Here is a 20553-nt window from a genome sequence, read left to right on the forward strand (position 1 = left end):
ACAGTCTATGGGTCGTACATGTATATGACGTCATTGACACTTTAAAATACTTTTTAAAGCAAATAAGTGACTCAAAAAAATCTAACACCCAGCAATGTGTAATTTATTTGCATCTCCTTTCGAATACAACATTCAAATTACTAGACAAAAAATTATATCCTGAGAAAAGTGGATTTTTATTGGTATAGCGCCATAGACCTCCATTCATTCTGCACTCGTCCTGTGAGCGCCCTCATATGGAATCAGAGAGGAACTGCAACCAGTTCAGAAGCCGGAAGTGTACTGAGAGTGAAACTTCACACAGTCCGCCATGTTTGTTTATCTCCTCGCCAGAACATTTCACAGCAGCATTCAAGTAAGACATTTATTCTTTTTAAAGCTATTAAAGTTAATCAGTCAAGATCAGTGAGTGATTTTCTGTTTTTCTTTTGCTGTTTGATTCATAACAGCATATATAGCAGTAGGTACTGTATATTACGCTGTGTACACAGATCTAATATACACATGGGATTTCTTTCCCTGCTGTTTACATTCACAGACATAACCGGCTGTGTTTACGTGAACTTTGTGTGTTTTTGACATAACCTTGTGTGTATTTGATAGTTTAAGCGCAATAAGACGTGAAAGAGAACTTGCAAGGCTTAGTACTCAATTTTTGCTCATATCCGATTTTTTTGTTTTTTGTATAGCTGTTCACATTGTTGTTTTAAATGTGGCCAATATCAGATCCTAGTGTGAACAGATCATGGTTCTAGACTGAACCACATGTGCAAAAGAAAGTAAACACGGAAAACTTTTAAGTATGCGTTTACAAGTTCATTTATAGTTTGATCTACTGCCAAAGTCAGTGAATTTAAGCGCAGGCAATATAAAAAACATAGTGAGAATACGAAAAAAGAGCAGGTTTTAAACATTTATGATAGGAGCCCTCATGTTGAGCTGTCACTGTAATATGAGCTCTGACACATCACTGTCCTTCCACTACCTTTCGCAACTTTCTTGATAACGTCTGGTACAGTATGTAAAATCTGACTCCCATGAGCGCAAACCAGCGGCTCATTTACATTTAAAGATACATGCACGAAAAAAAAACATGTTTTTGCTTCAAATTAAAAATGGCCATTTACAACATGGCATAATAAATGATTTATGGGGTATTTTGATCTGAAACTTCACTGACACATTCTGGGAACACCTGAGACTGTTAAGGTGGGTCCATGTTAAGGTGTCATCCATGTTTGTAGCATAAACAGTCAAGTTTAAGACTTAGAGTAAGGGAATTTGAATCTGGCTCTGAAATCTCTTCGTCTTCGTCCATTCTGGCCCTGAGCAGTTTTGCCAGTCACTAAATGTAAATATTTGATGAGGCGAGTGTCCACTGAAGGTGTCGGGGTGTCGGTTTGCAGTGATGGTTTCTTGTTTTCCTGCTTCTGGACATGCTTGTCATGTAATCCTTGATCAGTTGACCTGAACTTACATCATCTGTAAATCAACAGATATAAAATAAACTCATCCTAACCCAAGTCAGCCCGTAAACTCTCTAATTATACACTGAATTGAACTTGTTGACTCTACAAGCGCTGTGTGGTCATGATATTGTAGTGAGTGACGTGCGTGTCACCAGTCGGTCCAAGGTGTAAAGCTAGACAAGTTGTTCTAGTTAACTAATATTATGGAGTGATCTGCTTTTAGTTTAATCAGGACCGTTGAATCAGGTCTCTCGCTCTGACTGGATGTCTGAATTATTTAGTGGTACACAGGAAAGGGAAGTCGCCACACTGCCATTCAAGAGTCGTACCTCTGTATCCGGACCTCTTTTGCTGGAAGCACATTACGGTAATGTGTGATTATATAACTGAGCTAAAATCAAGGTTAAGTAATGCGCTTTGTCATGAAGCGCATGAAATCTAGGGCACCAGCATGGTGTGACAGTGCTGACAAATGTGATCGTTCTGTGACCTAGCTGACAGTGCTGTGGTGCCAAGTGGGTTTCAAGTTATAAGGGATAGAAGAACCTGCCAAATCTGGCCTAATTCAACCCGACCTCTGTAATGGAGCCTGATTCGGCATGGCTTGGATTGCAGAGTCACCTCTTCCCATTTTACGGTGACCTGAAAAAGTGTTGGTAAAGAACAAACAGTGGGTGAGTGGCAGGCTACATTTATACAAGTTTCTGAAAAAAACCCACAATATTTCTGCATGTCCTGTCTAAACCTCTTGACGTTAAGAGCAACCAATACTTACATTGGTATCAAAGGTCTGAAGCCACACCAAATTTTTATTTAGGCCATGGACCTGTTGTTCTAAAGTAATTTGATTGGATCAAATCTTGAAAATTGGTCGCTCAAAAGAAGAAGAAAAAAAAGATTCTGTAAACGGATTAGATTATAAAAACCAATTGTGTTTTTTTTTTCTGGATCAACCCATCAGTGAGTTCTTCAAAACCTTTTAGTAATATTGGGATACCATTGGATTATCATGATCCTATAGCACACAGGTAAAAGGTATCCCAATCTGAATTTAGTTTAATTAAAAATGCAGCAAAAGCAGTAATACAGGGCTTAAAGTATTCCGGCACTGTGCCGGATCTCCGGCGTGCGGCCGTGAGGAAGAAAAATAAATAAATTTGAATCTTGCATGCGGTTTAATATTTTCGAGTCAATTGATTTCACCTACCAATCATATGAAAGAAACGCAGCTCTACTAACGTTACAAGCCTATCAGAAGCAGAGCAGGGCGGGGCCTGGCAACACAGTGTGATTGAGATGTATACGTCACGTTAACGTTGTGGGGGAAAGGAGCGCTAGTTCATGATGCTTGGGGATGATGTCCTGCACGGGCGTAATTTCCTATGGGGACACTTTCCAAAATCCCGTTGTCCTCCCCACCCCCACTCAAATTCGTTTGTTATCATGTTTAACCGCACGCCGTCATTGACATGGAGGACTCGGAGCAGGACCGAGCCTGTGTAAAATAGCTCACTGAATGTTCTAATGAGCGAGTAACTTAGCGGTTGCAGCACAGACAGCGATGAAACGCCAGAAACAACAGGTAACGGTACGTGACTTAATGTCATCATGGATGAAAAGAAAGAAAGAAAGGAGAGGTGTGAGTTGGTTCAGTAAATTAGCTCAGGTCAGGATAATCATCTTTTCTGTCTACACCTGTTGATAACTGAGCTAACGTTAACATATGCTGCTCCTTGGTAACTTCAGACTTGGCTAAATTTTTCATTTGAATATTTAATTAAATATTCTGTGTAGCTTACAAAAAAAAAAAAAACACATTCTGTGTAGACCTACCATGAAAACGAGTCCACTTTAAACCGCAGCATTTTCTGTCAGCAATGTACAACAAGTAGCCTAACGTTAGTGCTGTCAAAGTAAACGCATGCGATTAATTTGTCCAGCTTTAACGTATTAAAATATTTATCGCAGCGTCTGTTCTTTCTGTCATCCTTTGGGTTATATGATCATGCTCTCCTTCACGCAAATGTTTTAAACTATCAATGCGCGAGAAGACAAAAGAGCGCTGTCAGTGAATGAATGTCCTCCTGAGTCCTGACACACACACACAGAAAGACGCGCGCCAGTATCGCATTCGCAGTCGACAGCGCGCCATCGAGTTCCCTTTCGCGCTTGTACGAACCATAACACACACATTTAGGCTATGTCAAATTGTCAGTTTTGTCGAGTATCTTCACAAGAACAGTAAAATGAGTTAAATACAATCTTAAATAGTTCGTAAAGAGTAGAGAATGCGTGAGATCCTGTCAGCAGCGGCTGGTAAGTGACAGCAATTCTCTCTGTTAGTAAAGTTAACCAAAGAACAATGGGAACAGAGAAAATTACTAACTGCCAAACGCTTAAGGATTAATCTATTTTTCATTTATAATTTATGCAGTGCGGACTGTTTTATAAACGTATTCAATTTCTATATTCACATTGGTTAGACAGGTAAGGTACAGGTAAATATTACATTTATTATGGGTTTAAGTGATGATTGTTTTAAGTTTACTTAAATTAAAAGTTGTTATATTTTTTTAAGCCTAATAAATGTTTCAAATTTTGGACAAAGAGACATAAGTAGCTATATCAGTGATACTGGTCTTTATTCATAAAAATATGCCATTAACATGCTTGAAAATAAATGGTGCCAATGAAGCCCAAGGCACCGCACCGCACCCCACCCCCCCCCCCCCCCACCCGCGCCTCCCAAAAAATTTTCAGGCTCAGGATTTTTTTTCACTTTAACCCCTGGTAATATTGTGAAATATCATTACAATTTAAAATTACGGTTTTCTATTAGAATATATTTTAAAATGTAATGTATTCCTGTGATCAAACTGAATTTTCAGCATCATTACTCCAGTCTTCAGTTGAGTACTGAAGATGGCAATGTGCTGTAACGTTTGCTTTCGTTCATTTGTTTTTAATACTTTTTGCACTATGCAATCCAGAAAAAAAAATGTTTGATAGACTTCTGTAGTCTGTCCTGAATTCAGTGTGCGGCCAGCCACCTTCTTACTCGGTTTCCAGTCTTCAGTGTCAGATGATCCTTTCAGAAATCATTCATTTAATTTAAAAAAATTTAAAACAGTTGTGGAAACAGTGCTTTTTGTGGAAACAGTGATAAATTTTTTTTTTCTCATTCTTTGATGAATAGAAAGTTCTAAAGAACAGCATTTATTTGAAATGGAAATAATAGAGATAATTACATTTTATAATATAATATCCATAAAATCAATTTTATTTAGAAATGAAAATTTTTTGAAAATATTTTCAATAGTCAAGTCATCTTAATTTATATAGCGCTTTTAAAAAACTTTTTTAAAAACAAAAACAAAAAGCAGAACTGAGGAGAGAGAGAAAAAAGAGAACGAGACAGAGCTCGTAATAAAACAAGAATCAACATTGGCTTGGCTTTTCTGAGAGAACTGATGAATTTAAAATATTGTAAAAGCGATGCGGAGATGATGGCGTTTTTATTACTCAACAGGGGAGTATGGTATTTTATTGAACAGATAAATTGCCATATATAGCTCTCTCTGTAAAGCATTATCTATTGTGAAGGCTCATTTCATTATGGTGGTTGTAACGCTGTGCTGGGATTTATTTTTAACGTGTCTATTAACGGGTAAAGATACAGTAATGTCTTCAGCTAGTCAGCTTGAGATCCCTTCCATCTAAACTGATTATATCTCTTAAGCCTAGTAGTGAATCTTTTATGAGCAGTCGGATAACCATATTCATCCACACAGTCAGAGCCGAAGCACAACCAAAACAATGTTCTTCTGCAAAATGCATGAAGTTTTATTTTTAACCACTAGAGGGCCAAAAGTTACATAGTGCACTTTTAAATATATTTTCAATCAACATTTATATTTCCGTTTTCCATCCTTGGATAATATTTTTTTGCACACAATGAATCCTAGGATGTAGACTTTAAAAAGGTCTTAAAAGTCATCATCACAATGTTGTTGCCTACAGTACCTTTTACAGAACTGACACAGGGTCAAGCAAATGCCATTGAAATGAATGGGAATATTAAGGGTACTATACAGATCTTTAAGGGCAGCTCGCTAGGTTTGGGAACAGAGCTTGGATCTCACACACGGTCTCAGAATGATCTGAAAGCAATCAGGAAAATCATCAAACAACAGACAAAAGATCTTGCGCGCATCATGACTGCATTTATTGATGATCATATCAGCAGTACAGATGAGCAGTATAAAACGTTCAGAGGATTGACCTGCAACACCTCCATCCTCAGTGTAATGTGCATTTAACTTGTTAACAATGTCTTAAACGCTTGAATCTTCACAAGCACAGAGCACCAACAGTTTACAGCACCACGAGGCTCCCATGAGCCACACGAGCACAATATTCACGTTTGATCCATATTTTCATATGACATTAACTAGAAAACCCTACCACAAATACAGTGCAGATAACCCAAATCTACCTTATAAACAACTTATAAAAAATCTAGTTATGGTTGTGTTTTGTTAGGAATCATTTTTATTTATTTATTAAAATAACAATAGTTGTATGGAAACTAAACTAGATCTTTCATAAACCCAAAATTCTGATGCTGCTGGCTCCTTTGGATTTAATTTTATTTTATTTGTACCTAAATAATTTTACTTGCATTTCATCACAATACTAAAAATGATTCACTGGATGACAAGAACTATTTTAAAAACATCCATTATTAATGGTTGGAGGAGAATGAAGTTACAAATACACACTGCTTAAAGTACCATTTCTCTTCTTTTTAAACAGCATGTTACTTCAAAGTCATTTACTTTTTGCATTTTTGTTACTTTACAGTCATTTACTTTGTGTTTTTTGGTGCATTTACAATTATGAATCTTTTGTTTATAGCAATGCAGGAAAAATAAACAGCTTGAATGAAAAGCTTTATGACAATATTCACAGAATGAAACGAATAATCAACAAAAGTAGCAGAGAAAAAAAAAAGTGTTAAAATTCTCAGTTTATGTTGAGATGTTAGTGATGTTATTTGCTTAGTGAAGCAATTTTTGCAAAAAAAAAACCTGAGATCATAACTCGGAAATCAAATGTATGTTCTCAATTTTTCATGCAGCCTAATAATATGCTGTATAATAATATTTTGGGTTAATCTGTTAAAAATTCTACATAAACTGATTCATACATTCACAAATTATTGTATTACAGGGTTTCTGTGGATCTAAAAAGGTCTTTAAAAGTCTTCATTTGCGCTTACACAAATGAAGGGTCTTCAGTCAGAGCAGAAAGTCTTAATGGCAGTAAATGTAGCATGCATTGCAAATAATAACTTCCTCAATATTTTTGGCCTGTTTTCCAACACAAAAGTCTGAGCAAAATTAAGTGAGTTTATGCATAAAACTAGGACTTATTTTGTCATTTTGAATCTTCAGTAAATGCATCTTGATTTAGGAATCTTAAAACATTTGCACTGGAAAAAAAAAAAAATATTGAAGAAGACATATATACAGTATATATTTTTTTGCAGTGTGAGTAAAAGATATTTCCATATTCTAGATGGTTGAAAGCACAGGTTTTCAAGCTACTTTTTTGTAAAAATGAATTAAAACGTAATGTCTGATATCTGTTATATAATCTGATATGCGTTTTCTTTACTTAGACTTAAAAAGGTTTTTTTTAAGTCTTAAATTTACATTCATTAAACCTGCAGAAACCCTTTATTAACTTTAGGTTTGTGCAAAATAAGTTCATAAAACTACAATCATTTAAGAACTGCACATTTAGGGCTGTTTCACACAAAACAAGTTTTTGCGGTTAAATGCAGGTCAGTGGAAAAACAAAAAAACATTTTTTTTTTAAAAGTTGAACTGCTTTTAACTTGAGAGGTGCATTTTTACAATGGCGTGTCAAGCGTGAGATGCGAAATCAAAAATTAAACTTGTCCTTTTAGCTCGTGTTTACATAGAAAACAATGGAAAAGCACCGCAGTGGAATGGAAAAACATGTTCCCCTTATACTGTGAAAACGTTAATGTTCATCAGACAGTGGTCACATGACACATCAGATAAAAACTACTGTTTTTAATGAATAACCTGAATATTAGTCTGTACATGCAAAGGTTTTGCTCCCTTCATGGCAGTTTCAACTGATCCATGATTTTTAAATAATGGTTCTGTAAAAACAGGTGTCTTGCTATGTGTTCAACCAGTTCTTGACTGGTAAACCTGTCAAAACGCACCGTTTTGGGTTAAAATAATGACATAAAATGAGTGCAAAAAACAATACATAGGTTAACTGTCTAACTGATGATGAATCCTGTAACTAAAGCTTGATGTGTCCGGATGCATTTCATGATGCACTTTGAAACAAATGGAGGGAAACATGCCCAGGATTAATTTGTTCAAGTAAAAACCTCATATTTTCATATATTTGAGAGGGACTTCTGCATTTCTAGAGCACCGTGAACCCTGCCCGCAGCAAGTCCAGTAGTTTGCGCTTTTGGTCGATGACCCAAGCCTGACCTCTGCAAGTGTTACATCATACAAGTGACACAACACTGCTTACGGATGGAGCGCAGGGAGCAGCGACCCAGCAGCTTGAGTTTCTCACAGAAACGTGTCGACATGCTGTTTTTCTTGCAAACTAGACCTGCAAAGAAGAAGAGGGAAAAAAACAACAAAAATATTTAAGGGGCTTTAAAAATAAACTATAAAGACATGGAGCAGCTCATTAAAATGAGTGATCTATGGTAGCACACTGTTTTCCACAATGTCTTGGGTAAGGAGATCAATCGTTGGTCTCTTACACAAAAAAAGATTTCATACAATGGCACATGAAAGCCATGCATACAAATGTATAAAAGAGAATTGTCATTGCATTAGATAGCAAAACATTAAATCAAATAACTTATTTTACAGAAAGAAAGCAGACTTTTGAAGCAAACCATTTTACAAAAATAAGTTTTCACTAAAATAACAATAAGTAAATTTTTTGGAGTGACAACCGCATTAAGGGTGTTCACACTTGTAGTTCGCTTGGTTCATTTGATACAGACCGAAAAAAGAAAAAAAAATTAGTCCTGGTTCGCTTAGCGTTCACATTGGCATTTTAACACTCAACCTTAAGGCACAGGGATATGTTCACAACCTGATTGGTTGGCTTTTATGACATGGAATTTACAGAACATCCAAACCAATGCCGTGTTCTGGGATAAATGTGCTTGTTGTATGTGCGTAGCTACATATGATGGTGTTTTGACCAGCTGAGAACTCGTGAAGAGCTTATAAATGTGTAAAGGAGTCAAAACAGCGGCAGAAATCCCTCCGTCACACACACAAACAGAGATCTACTGGTTCTGATGGCTGTACTGAACTGTGATGGACAATCTCGCGATTATGACGAGAAAAAACAGGTATGCTTGAGCATTCTGTCCTTTTTAGGGTCGCATCTTGTAACATCATGTTCCGTTTTTGGTTTGTTTATGTCTTTGGTCTGTGTTGCGTTCATATTTTAGTCAAACCGCATCAGAGATCGTTTGGGAGACCCATCTTTTCAGCGTCTCGGTCCGCTTGTTTGGTGACACCAGGGTTCAGATGGGAGCGTTCACACTTATTCAAATGAACCGCACTAACAGAGCAATGGCACCAGGGTTCATTTTAATTAAACCAAACATGAGAGTAAATATAGGAGTGAATCTCTAGCGTTCCGTGTGTGTACGGAACACAAATAACTTCCAAAATGACAGATGATTGACAGTATGGTAACCATAGCAATGTTCTGGAGTCTTGTGTGTTTGGTATCATCTATCTTTTTGACTGAAAAGTAATATCACAACTAACCAAACACTTGTGTTCTGTAATTTTAAACAAACCACAGTCTACGGACGGAGGCATCATGTTCTGTTTATGTTTGTAAGGCTTGAAGTGTTGCCATGTACACTTATTATACACGTTTTGAGACTTGTTAACGCTTGGCTCATAAAGCGATCCAGTTTATGGAGTTATTAAAAGTAGGCAGATGCAGGTTGCAATATTTAGGTCTTGTTTCCAATAGAAAGCGTTTAACTGCAGTGTATAGTGGATCATGCTGATAGGTAATGTAATGAACTAAACCTGTGGTTTCTCTGTTTGGGAACTTGTTTGAGAAAAACTGACTTCATACATCCACTAAAAATCAACATGCTGATTAAAAGGCACTGAGCAAAAATGATGAAGAAAAAATAAGAGTGAAGAGAATATCTTGCAGTATTTGTTTGATATTTTGTTATGCAATGACATTCAAGCACTATTAAGTGTCCAAACATATTTAGGGGACACTGTATGTTAATCATAAATTATGAAGGATATTATTTAACTGAGTTTACCTAAATCAGTTTTGCACTCCTCTGGGTTGCAGTTCTGCACACTGTCAGGTTTATTGTTATTTGCACAAAGTGACGCCTTTTCTTCCTCGCCGGACTCCTGGTTCACGCACCTCACCGCTCTCTTCTGAACCCCTCCACCACAACTACTGGAGCACTGTCAATCAATAAAAACCAGGATGACATCATGGATGCACAGAGATGGATGTATACCAACTTTTGTCCAATAAAATGTTCTCTGGAATAGAGACACAAATCATGGATTGTAAATGAATTAACTAATGTTAACAAATGGAACCTCATTGTAAAGTGTTACCGAAGTCTCTTATGCTCACCAAGGCTGCATTTATTTAATCAAAATTACAGTAAAAACAGTAATACTGTGAAATATTATTACAACTTAAAATTTTAATGCATCCATGCTGAATAAAAGCATTCATTAAAAAAATTTATATTACTAATAGTGCATCAACACATTGCATTCATCATGATCTCAAGTCAAACACCACATTTCCTCTTTTGTATAAATGAAGAGTGAGGTTTGTGCAGTGTTTTACCTGAGCCCAGGCTTCGGGGGCCCAGCCGGTGCAGGGCTGCAGACGACAGGACTCAGTGCTGGAGGGTTTGAGCGTGATGTTGCAGCGCTGATACTCGGGGCAGTGCACAAGTCTTTCCTTCACTCCCTGCCCACAACTTTTAGAGCACTGTCAATCACAGATGAAAAACATTTATCTAGACTAGATTTGTATATATATGGTAATACGATATCATAATAACAATGTGCATGACCTCAAAAAGTTTCAAACTTTAACATTTTAATCTGGAATAAAGCATGCCCTAGATTGAGACTGAAAATTTTATTTTATACATTATTTTTGTGTATTGTTTTTTTGTATTTAAATGTTCAGAGTTTTGACGTGAAACAGAGACGCGCTACGCTATTACACTACGTAAAAAAAACTCGAGGTCCAGAGAGAAGGAAATGAAAAGTGTAATAAAGTCGTTATTTTTGTTTGTTTTTGCGCATAAAAAGTATTCTCGTCGCTTTATAAACTTAAGATTGATCCACTGGAGTCACTTGGACTATATTAACGATGTCTTTAATACATTTTCTGGGCCAGCAAGTTAACGTGTCCATAGGCCTATGAAGGAGTGATCCAGCTCTCAGATTTCATCAAAAATATCTTAATTTGTGTTCCGAAGATGAACGAAAGTCTTACGGGGTTGGAACAACATGAGGGTGAGTAATTACTGACAGAATTTTCATTTTTGGGTGAACTAACCCTTTAAGTCAAGTCAAGTCACCTTCATTTACATAGTGCTTTTAACAATATAGATTGTTTCAAAGCAGCTTTACATTGATAATAGGAAATTAAAGTAACCGAGATTGTTTTGGCTTTACAGCAGCTCTAGAATAAAGTTATTGTCCAGCTAAAGTTAGTTTTGATTGATTCACTTCCGTCGCAACGATCATTAGTTATTAACTTAGGGGCCGCTAACACGACACCGTTCTAACAGAAAACCCTTAACGCACTCCGGCCCGCTCATTCGCACAACAACAGAGCTTGCTGGCTCGAGAACACAAACCTTGAAATGAAAAATTTTGAAAACCGTTATCATCTCCGCGCGAACTTCAAAAACGCGAATCCTCGAGAATGCTGACGCCGTGCACATGCGTACTACGTGTTCAGTCTATAGGTATGCGTGTTTGAATATATATGTGCGCAGGCGTGTATTCCTTCTTTACAAATTGACACCACCAAATTACTTGTCTGGCCTTAAATAATCATAATACAGATTTTTTTGTCGCTTCCGCGTATCCATGTGAACTGGAATCATTTTGACAACGTTTTATCTGTACAGAGGTAAAGGGAAGGAGGCCTTCACAGGAGAGAGACTAGTTGACACTTCAGGACTGCGTTGTCGCCGTGTCCAGGCGCAGGTCCTTCATCAGGTCTGGATATGGCCTGGATCCGGCGGACACATTAGTGTGTGCATCCTCAGTTTAGTACCTCTCCCCAGGGCGAGTGCGTCCACTGCAGGCAGGGCCGGCTTGTGCAGGGCAGACTGCTGGGTGGTTTATATGACAGAGCCTGACAGTGAAACGGCCTCAATGGTCGTCCGCTCTGAGTGTCGATGCACTGCACTTCTCGATGCTTCATATCAGTCACACAGCCTTCAGGACACTAAAGAGAGGGAGATATCACATTTCAGAACAGCATACAGTAATTAAGGTTTCGCTTGAAAACGTGGCTTTACCTTGGTCCAGTTACCACTCTTCCAGATGGCGCAGGGTTGCAAGTTGCATCGTCGGGCAGGTTCTGGCTTCTTCACACTGGCACAGTCTTCCTCACGCTCTGAGCTGCAGGTTACAGACCGCCACACCGCTCCAAGACCACACGTAGTGGAGCACTGAAGAAAAAAAACACATTGGAGACTGCATAACTGCAAGTGATTCAAGCCTAAATAAACAGCTACACTAGTTTGGGGGTCAATGTTCAAAAGTTTGGGGTAAGTATAATTTTTCTTCTTTTTTTTTTAAATAAATGTAATACTTCTATTATTAAAATGATCAAAAGTGACAGTGAAGACTTTTTTATCAAAAAATCCTGAAAAAATGTCTTGTTTTCTCAGAAATATATCAAAATTGAGTTTGTGCTTAAAACGGGGTAAGAAAACTAAAATGAATTTAGCAGATTTTTTTCCCCCCATTTTAGGCATAAACTCACTTAATATTTATATATAATCATCAGAAAAAGACTTATTTTGCTTCTCATGTAAATATATCTTGATTCAAGAACATTCAGATATTTGTACTGAAAAACAAGACAAAAATACTGAGGAAGAAGTTCATGAGAACAACAACAGCATCATGCCATTCAAAGTCTAAAACCTAAACTTCCCTAAACCTTTAACACAATTATTTTGCTGCAACACAAGCATTGCTGTTTCTTTCTGGAAATGCACATCTAGTTATAATTCTTTTGCAGGTAATGCAACGAGAGGCAGATGATCACCTTAGACATCGACTAATTAAGTTTTCATTCTTACATCACTCCAGTTGCCAACTTCCCAAAACGCACTCCTCCTGATGGGATCTCGTGCATTCAGGTTCCCATAGTCATCGGTGGTGTTCGCCGTCTCCGGCCTCTGCCTGAGAGCTTTAGGCGCCTTGCCTTTGCTGGGACCTTTCAATGTTTGTGAGGCCTTCTTCAGTATCTTCACTGTAGGAAAAGTTGCTTGGGGACTTTGAGTATTTAAAAGTGGCACTTTGGGTTTTGGGGTGGTATTTAGCTCAAACGGGCTTGTTTTAGAGCACTGATGTGTTGTGAGATCAATGTATTGGGTTCTACTGGTAGAGGGTGGATTTGTTGTGTCAGTGATAGTATGCACTGGTGCTCCGGTTGTGGTTGGTCGGACAGTGGATGTGGGGACTTCTTCAGGAGGGCTGGTAAACATATCATCATGACGCGCTCTTTCTTCTCCAGTTGGATCTTCTACTATGTAATCATAACCCGTTGTGTAGCTTTTATCCGGAGGCTGCAGGTCTGTGCTTCCCTCCTCGTCCTCAGGAGTTCCCCGGTCATTGGTATTTGTGGGATCCGCTCCCCGACCATCATTGTCTTTGTGACCATCCCTCACCAAGATAAAGTCTTGGTCATCTTCATGGATGATATCAGATGTTGTGGATGTTGGGGAAGTGTTGGTGTGTGTCGTTATGGGAGTAGGGGTTTTTGGAGGAACGATAGTGGTGCTATATCCTGGTGTTTGGGTGGCGGGGGCCAGCGTTGGGATTTTAGGAGGGACTCTAGGTCGGAACCGTGGTCTGCAGCTCTGGAGGTTACAGAAGTTTGTGGAACGAGGCCGACTGGAAGGGTTGCACTGGCTGGGTTGTTTTGCAACGCACTTGACGGTTCTGGACTGTATTCCTCCATTACAAGACAGAGAGCACTGCGGGGTGACAATCATATATTCCAGTAACACAAAAATGAAATAATATGACAGTGCAACTAATTACTACGCAAAAGTGACATAAATATGTGCATACATGAATGAGATTTGACAGGCAAAAAACAACTTGAACTTCGGTCTTGTCCTCATCCAAAGCTATTGCATGACTTCAGAAGACTTGGAATAATGCACATCCATCCATCCATCTCTATCTATCTATCTATCTATCTATCTATCTATCTATCTATCTATCTATCTATCTATCTATCTGTCTAAGTACATATACAGACACCAGTTTTATGATATTTTTATTATGATTTTATGACTTTTACTGTGATTTTTGGCCTTTTTCAATTCAAAGTAAAAAAACAATTCCAAACAATCCACAAAACATGCAACTGATGCGGAGACCCTAAGGGACATGATGATAGAAAAAATATATAAGATGCTAGGAGAAATTATATTTCCGACAGTGCTAAAATTTTGCGAGCGAACGCAAAAGCATTGATATATAATTTTTCCTACCATTTCCATTTTTTTTGCAATTCCCATGTCCCTTTAGGGGCTCTTATAAGAGCTCTTACATAAAGAACATCAATCAGGTTAATTTGCAATAAAACAGCCCACCTCGCTCCAGTTCCCCACAGTCCATTCTGACCCACACGGTACATCTCGGTTGCAAGGTAAGACAGTTTTGGATTTGGGCAGCTGCTTACAGTCCCCAGGGTGCAGAACGCGTTCCTCTCCGGCCACCGTACGTACACACAGAATGGTGCGCTTTCTCACTCCGGTTGGACCGCATGTAGCTGAGCATGTCTGCCATCCTCCCAGCCACCACCTGAAGTCAGCGAGGGTTTAGGCCAGTGTATCTCAACCTTTTTGACTTCAAGGCCCCCAATAAACCTTAGCCAGGTTAGATACCATATTAAATTTAACACGGATGGAAATGAGGCTGTGAGGGATAGACTTACAGCCTGAGGAGCCCCTAAATGTACATGGTGAACAAAAAAAATATGCGATGGGAGTTAAAATTATTTGGCAATGCTTTTGCATTCTCTCCCCTGAGAAACTTCTTTCTTGGGGAACGCAAAAACATTGATTTTTCCTCCCATCTCATATTTCTTTCCACTCAGGGTCTCCGTAACAGCCTTTACAATTGCGTACACTGAATAAAGATCCTAGATCATGTAATTTTTACAACTCAATTTTTACAAGCTGAATAAATGCTATGTTTTTAAACAACAGTACAATCCATTGAACGAAATTTGGTTCATTGGTTCATTAAACAAATATTGTAGATTCACTACAATTGATTATCAAAGTAAAGCCACAGACTCTTTACTCAGTGTGTTAATACAAACAAAAATTTCATTTTTAAATGAAAGTCTATGTGGCAAAGCAAAGCTCAAGAATAAAAGCCAAAATACACATATGTATTCTATACCTCACAGCCTTGTTTTCTCCCCAATAAAATATTTTAGTGCTTGGCATAACTAGAAAGATGTATATTCATTATAAAAATAACCAAATACTAATAAATATCTAGATTTTTGGTTGTTTTAGCCTATTTTAATGAATAATGAGGCCCCCTTTTCAATGTTGTATACTGTTTGTGGCCTATATTATATTTGAAACGGTATGAAATACGCAAATATAAAAGTTTTCTTTTTAAAGAAAAAAAAATATTTTTTATAATCTAGGGTTCAAGAAAAAGATTTTTTAAAAGCTCACTGATATGATTTCTGGTTATTTTGTCACGCTGGAAACGACATGCTGTATTATGGGATACAGTTATCAGAACAGTATACTTTGCTGTGTTGGCGTTATTTTGTCACTTATTGGGAGCAGTATGCTAACTGGAGCCGTTTACCTCCAGTCTTTGTGCTAAGCTAGGCTAGTGGTGAGTGCGTCAGACAGAGTTACGGCACGCACGGAGATGAGAAGGGTATGTATGGACTTATCTAACTCTGGGGGATACGGTGAATAAGATAAAGTCCCAAAAAGTTGGCGTGTTCCTTTAACACATAGCCATTATTTATACATTACCGTACCTTGCAGGGCAGTCCATGTTCTTGCACTTGCGATGCTTGTCATCAGGACGCGTACTGGGGTCACATAGTGTTTCTTCAACCACGCCAACCTCTGCCTCGAAACAGCGCACAGGTTGATGCTGCTCACCTATACAGAGAGAGAAAAAAAATCAGATCTATCAGCTTTCAAAGATATCTAAATAATGGGAGAATATTTCAAACAACAACAAACCCAGTAACTACTGCGATTCAATTGTTTGGAACCAAAAATGAGTCAATTTAAGTATGGACTGTAATGAAAAGTAAAGAAAATCTCCATACCAAGCCCGCAGGTGGTGCTGCAGTCAGTCCAGGCTCCGTATTTCCAGATATATTCAGGTTCCAGAATATCGTTCCCCAGCGGGCGACTCCTCTTAATGGTGTACTCATACTTGACACCAGGATTCAGCTCTTGGAACAACAACTGAACATTTCAAATTAAAACAAAAACATCTATCATTTAATCGCAGTATTCAAGAAATCATCTTGTTCTGCAAGTGCGGCCAGTCTAAGACGCAACGGCTTTATTTGTCATGGTATTTTTCATGCTTTCTCACATAAATAAAAAACACTCTTTGTGCCTGCCCCGATAATGATTTTGTTTTTCACCAGAGAATTGAATTAAAATCCGGTATTCTAGCAAAAATGCTTTCTGGGCAAATTGTCCATTGGTTTATTAAACAAATATTGTAGGTTCACTAGAATTGATTACCAAAGTAAAGCCACAGACTCTTTACTCAATGTGTTAATACAAACAAAAATTGCATTTTTAAATGAAAGTCTATGTGGCAAAGCAAAGCTCAAGAATAAAAGCCAAAATACACACTGATTTGAACTTATACAACAGGAATTAAATTGTAAATGGCTTCACATTTTTATGTATCATGTATGAGAATGGTGCTATAAAATCATTTGCCAACCTTTTCTGTTCTCAACAGAAATATCTGTGCCAGAAAGGGATGTGATGCAACTATCCGTAAACACTAAAATAATTATTATTATTTATTGTTTTTTAGCTTTACATTTCCTTTACTTTAAGAATTTCTTGAACGTCTTTAAATGTAAGTTCACATTTTTTCTTTGTTTTTATAAACCTGATGGTGTCTATAGGGTTTAAAAGATGTTGAACCAAGAAAATTCCTTTGGTATATACAGCAGGGGAAATAAGTATTGAACACGTCATCATTTCTCTCACTAAATATATTTCCAAAGGTGCTATTGACATGAAATTTTCACCAGATGTTGGTAACAACCCAAGTAAGCCATACATACAAAGAAACAAACAAAAATAAGTTCAGAAATTAAGTTATGTGTAATAATGTGAAATGACTTAGGGAAAAAGTATTGAACACATGAAGAAAGGGAGGCGCAAAAAGGCATGGAAAGCCAAGACAACTGCTGAAAACTTACAGTAATTAAAAAGCAATCCAGCCCCCTGTCAGTGGACATTCATAACAGCTGGTTCAGTCCCAAATGATGGCCTACAAAAAGGTCTCATTGCCAAGGTGTCACACAAGACACATCTCATGATGGGTAAAAGCAAAGAGCTGTCTCAAGACCTTCGCAACCTAATTGTTGCAAAACATAATGATGGCATTGGTTATAGACGCCATTCTAAGCTTCTGAATGGTCCAGTGAGCACTTTTGGGGCCATAATACGGAAGTGGAAAGACAATCATTTCACCATAAATTTGCCTCGACCAGTGCTCCTCGCAAGATTTCTGATAGAGGAGTGAAAAGAATAATCAGAAGAGTTGTCCAGGCGCCAAGGATCACTTGTGGAGAGCTTCAAAAAGACCTGCAGATAGCAGGTACTGTTGTCTCAAAGAAAACAGTAAGTAATGCACTCCACCGCCATGGCCTGTATGCACGCTCACCACGCAAGACTCCATTACTGAAAAAAAGCATGTTGAAGCTCATTTAAAGTTTGCTGCACAACATTTGGAAAAGCCAGTGAAATACTGGGAGAATATAGTGTGGTCACATGAGAGCAAAATTGAACTGTTTGGATGCCATAATACACACCATATTTGGAGGAGAAATGGCAGTGCACATTACCCTAAAAACACCATACAACTTGGTGTTGGCTCTTGGACAACTCTTCTGATTATTCTTTTCACTCCTCTATCAGAAATCTTGCGAGGAGCACTGGTCGAGGCAAATTTATGGTGAAATGATTGTCTTTCCACTTCCGTATTATGGCCCCAAAAGTGCTCACCGGACCATTCAGAAGCTTAGAATGGCGCCTATAACCAATGCCATCATTATGTTTTGCAACAATTAGGTTGCGAAGGTCTTGAGACAGCTCTTTGCTTTTACCCATCATGAGATGTGTCTTGTGTGGCACCTTGGCAATGAGACCTTTTTGTAGGCCATCATTTGGGACTGAACCAGCTGTTATGAATGTCCACTGACAGGGGGCTGGATTGCTTTTTAATTACTGTAAGTTTTCAGCAGTTGTCTTGGCTTTCCATGCCTTTTTGCGCCTCCCTTTCTTCATGTGTTCAATACTTTTTCCCTAAGTCATTTCACATTATTACACATAACTTAATTTCTGAACTTATTTTTGTTTGTTTCTTTCTATGTATGGCTTACTTGGGTTGTTACCAACATCTGGTGAAAATTTCATGTCAATAGCACCTTTGTAAATATATTTAGTGAGAAAAATGATGACGTGTTCAATACTTATTTCCCCCGCTGTATGCATTTAGGCAGATACCTGGATCCGGACAGGTTCAGTTGTTGGTCCTGCAGAGGTGAGATTCTCCATGTTTCCGCTCCGCTCATAGTAAAACTTTGTGCCACCTGCCTCATACTCTCCGTTCCACTGAATGATGTAATTCCCATTGAGGTAATACTCATCCGAATCAGCCGCTCGGATCGCAAGAAAATTCCCAGCCTCTTCTACTTCCTGTATGAAGATATCCCGAGCTCCCTTAGGAATCAAAACCAGGTCCATGTAACCTAAATCACATGATCTCACTTATAAACCATACAAGACATCATTCAAACATTGGAGTTTCAACAAACAGTACATTCATCTGGACATATAGAATTCAATTTATCATTTGTTAAATGTAATTTAATCTCTAAAATATATAAATATACATATAAATATATAATTCATGTGTGCTACACACCAAATCCATCTTGCTTCACAAAGTTCTCCTTCACCGTCTCACAAGTGGATCCATCACCGAGACAAACGCCACAGCTGTCCTCTTTAGCATTAGAATTAATGCCAAAATCACAACCCACCTCCTGGAGAAAGATTACACAAACACAAACACACACACACACACACACACACACACACACACACACACACACACACACACACACACACACACACACACACACACACACACACACACACACACACACACAATATATAGTTGTTCTATGGCACAAAAACACAATTTACTTTTCACATAACATGAAAGGCCAATATTAGGAGACAAAAAAAAAATGCACCTACTTGCGGTTGACCATCCAATATATGTGTTTGTAAATAATTCACTCAAAAATGAAAATAATTTAAACATTTTATGTCGTTCCAGACCTGTATGACTGGCTTTCCTAAGGCAGAACAGTGAGTATGATGACAGAATTAAAAAAAATTGCATGTAATATTACTTTAAGGTTGATTTACCTGTAAATGGACCTGTAGGTGACATATCTGGATAATATATACTACTGTTCAAAATTTTGGGGTCAGTAAGATTTTTTTGTGTGTGTGTGAAAGAAATGAAATACTTTTATTAAGCAAGGAGGCATTAAATTAACCAAAGGTGACAAAGACATTTATATTGTCATAAATATTTCTAAAGGAAAATATATATTTCAGTTTTTGATCAAATAATTACAGCCTTGGTGAGCTTTTTTTTTTCTCTTTTTTTTTCTTTTTTGAAATCTTACCAACCCTAAACTTTTGAATGGTAGTGAATACAGTTCAAAATGAAGCTGAAAAGAACATTGAACAATAATAATGCAGAAAAAAAGTTGTTAGTGAAGCTTGTGCAACACAGATGCAGCTTGGATCATTTAATGTGTAATGACATTCAGACATGTGAACGTGTCACTAAATACTTTGTTATACACTGATATACACAGCTGTAGAACAGACAAAACATCAATACACAAGCACAATTGGGTTGAGTAAGACATACCCAGCCACACTACCTTGCACACACCATTGACACAGACGTTCCTGCTGTTGTTGTTCATGAAGCAGGGCGTTCCATCTGTGACTGCGTCCAACATCTTCTCAGAAAAGTCCTCATCCACAGGCTTGCAGTGTAACTCGCATGGACGCGCTGTGAGAGAGAGAGAGACAGGCCTGCTATTTACGGTATGATACAGTGAAGAATTTCACTATAAGTGTTTGTAAAATCCTTTATACTAATACATTTAATATCATGGAAAGTATCATAAAAGTTTGAGGTCAGTGAGATTTTATTGAATGTTTTTTAAAGAAGTCTCTTATGCTCATCAAGGCTGCATTTATTTGATTAAAAATACAGTAAAAACAGTAATATTGTGAAATATTATTACAATTTAAAACAAGTGTTTTCTATGTTCATATATTGTAAAATGTAAATTATTCCTGTGATTCAAAGCTGAATTTTCAGCATCATTACTCCAGTCTTCAGTGTCACATGATCCTTCAGAAATCATTCTC

At 37.7% G+C, this 20553-nt stretch overlaps 1 protein-coding gene across 1 annotated transcript in view; it reads right to left on the reverse strand.

Annotated features, from left to right (window-relative positions):
- Positions 1–5582: 5582 nt before the first annotated feature.
- The window catches only part of LOC308690893 (A disintegrin and metalloproteinase with thrombospondin motifs 12-like), a 37701-nt gene continuing 22730 nt past the window's right edge, over positions 5583–20553 (reverse strand). The window contains exons 13-24 of the mRNA XM_081365669.1: positions 20055–20188; positions 19013–19133; positions 18592–18836; positions 16155–16296; positions 15855–15981; positions 14431–14641; positions 12904–13803; positions 12112–12264; positions 11865–12038; positions 10410–10556; positions 9856–10009; positions 5583–8141 (exon numbers count right to left, since the gene is read on the reverse strand). Of these exons, the coding sequence (XP_081221795.1) occupies positions 8026–8141; positions 9856–10009; positions 10410–10556; positions 11865–12038; positions 12112–12264; positions 12904–13803; positions 14431–14641; positions 15855–15981; positions 16155–16296; positions 18592–18836; positions 19013–19133; positions 20055–20188 (2624 nt within the window). The 3' untranslated portion in view covers positions 5583–8025. The remainder of the gene's footprint in view (positions 8142–9855; positions 10010–10409; positions 10557–11864; positions 12039–12111; positions 12265–12903; positions 13804–14430; positions 14642–15854; positions 15982–16154; positions 16297–18591; positions 18837–19012; positions 19134–20054; positions 20189–20553) is intronic.

This window comes from Scardinius erythrophthalmus, assembly GCF_964197995.2.
Source record: "Scardinius erythrophthalmus genome assembly, chromosome: 5".
Classification (NCBI taxonomy): Eukaryota; Metazoa; Chordata; class Actinopteri; order Cypriniformes; family Leuciscidae; genus Scardinius; species Scardinius erythrophthalmus.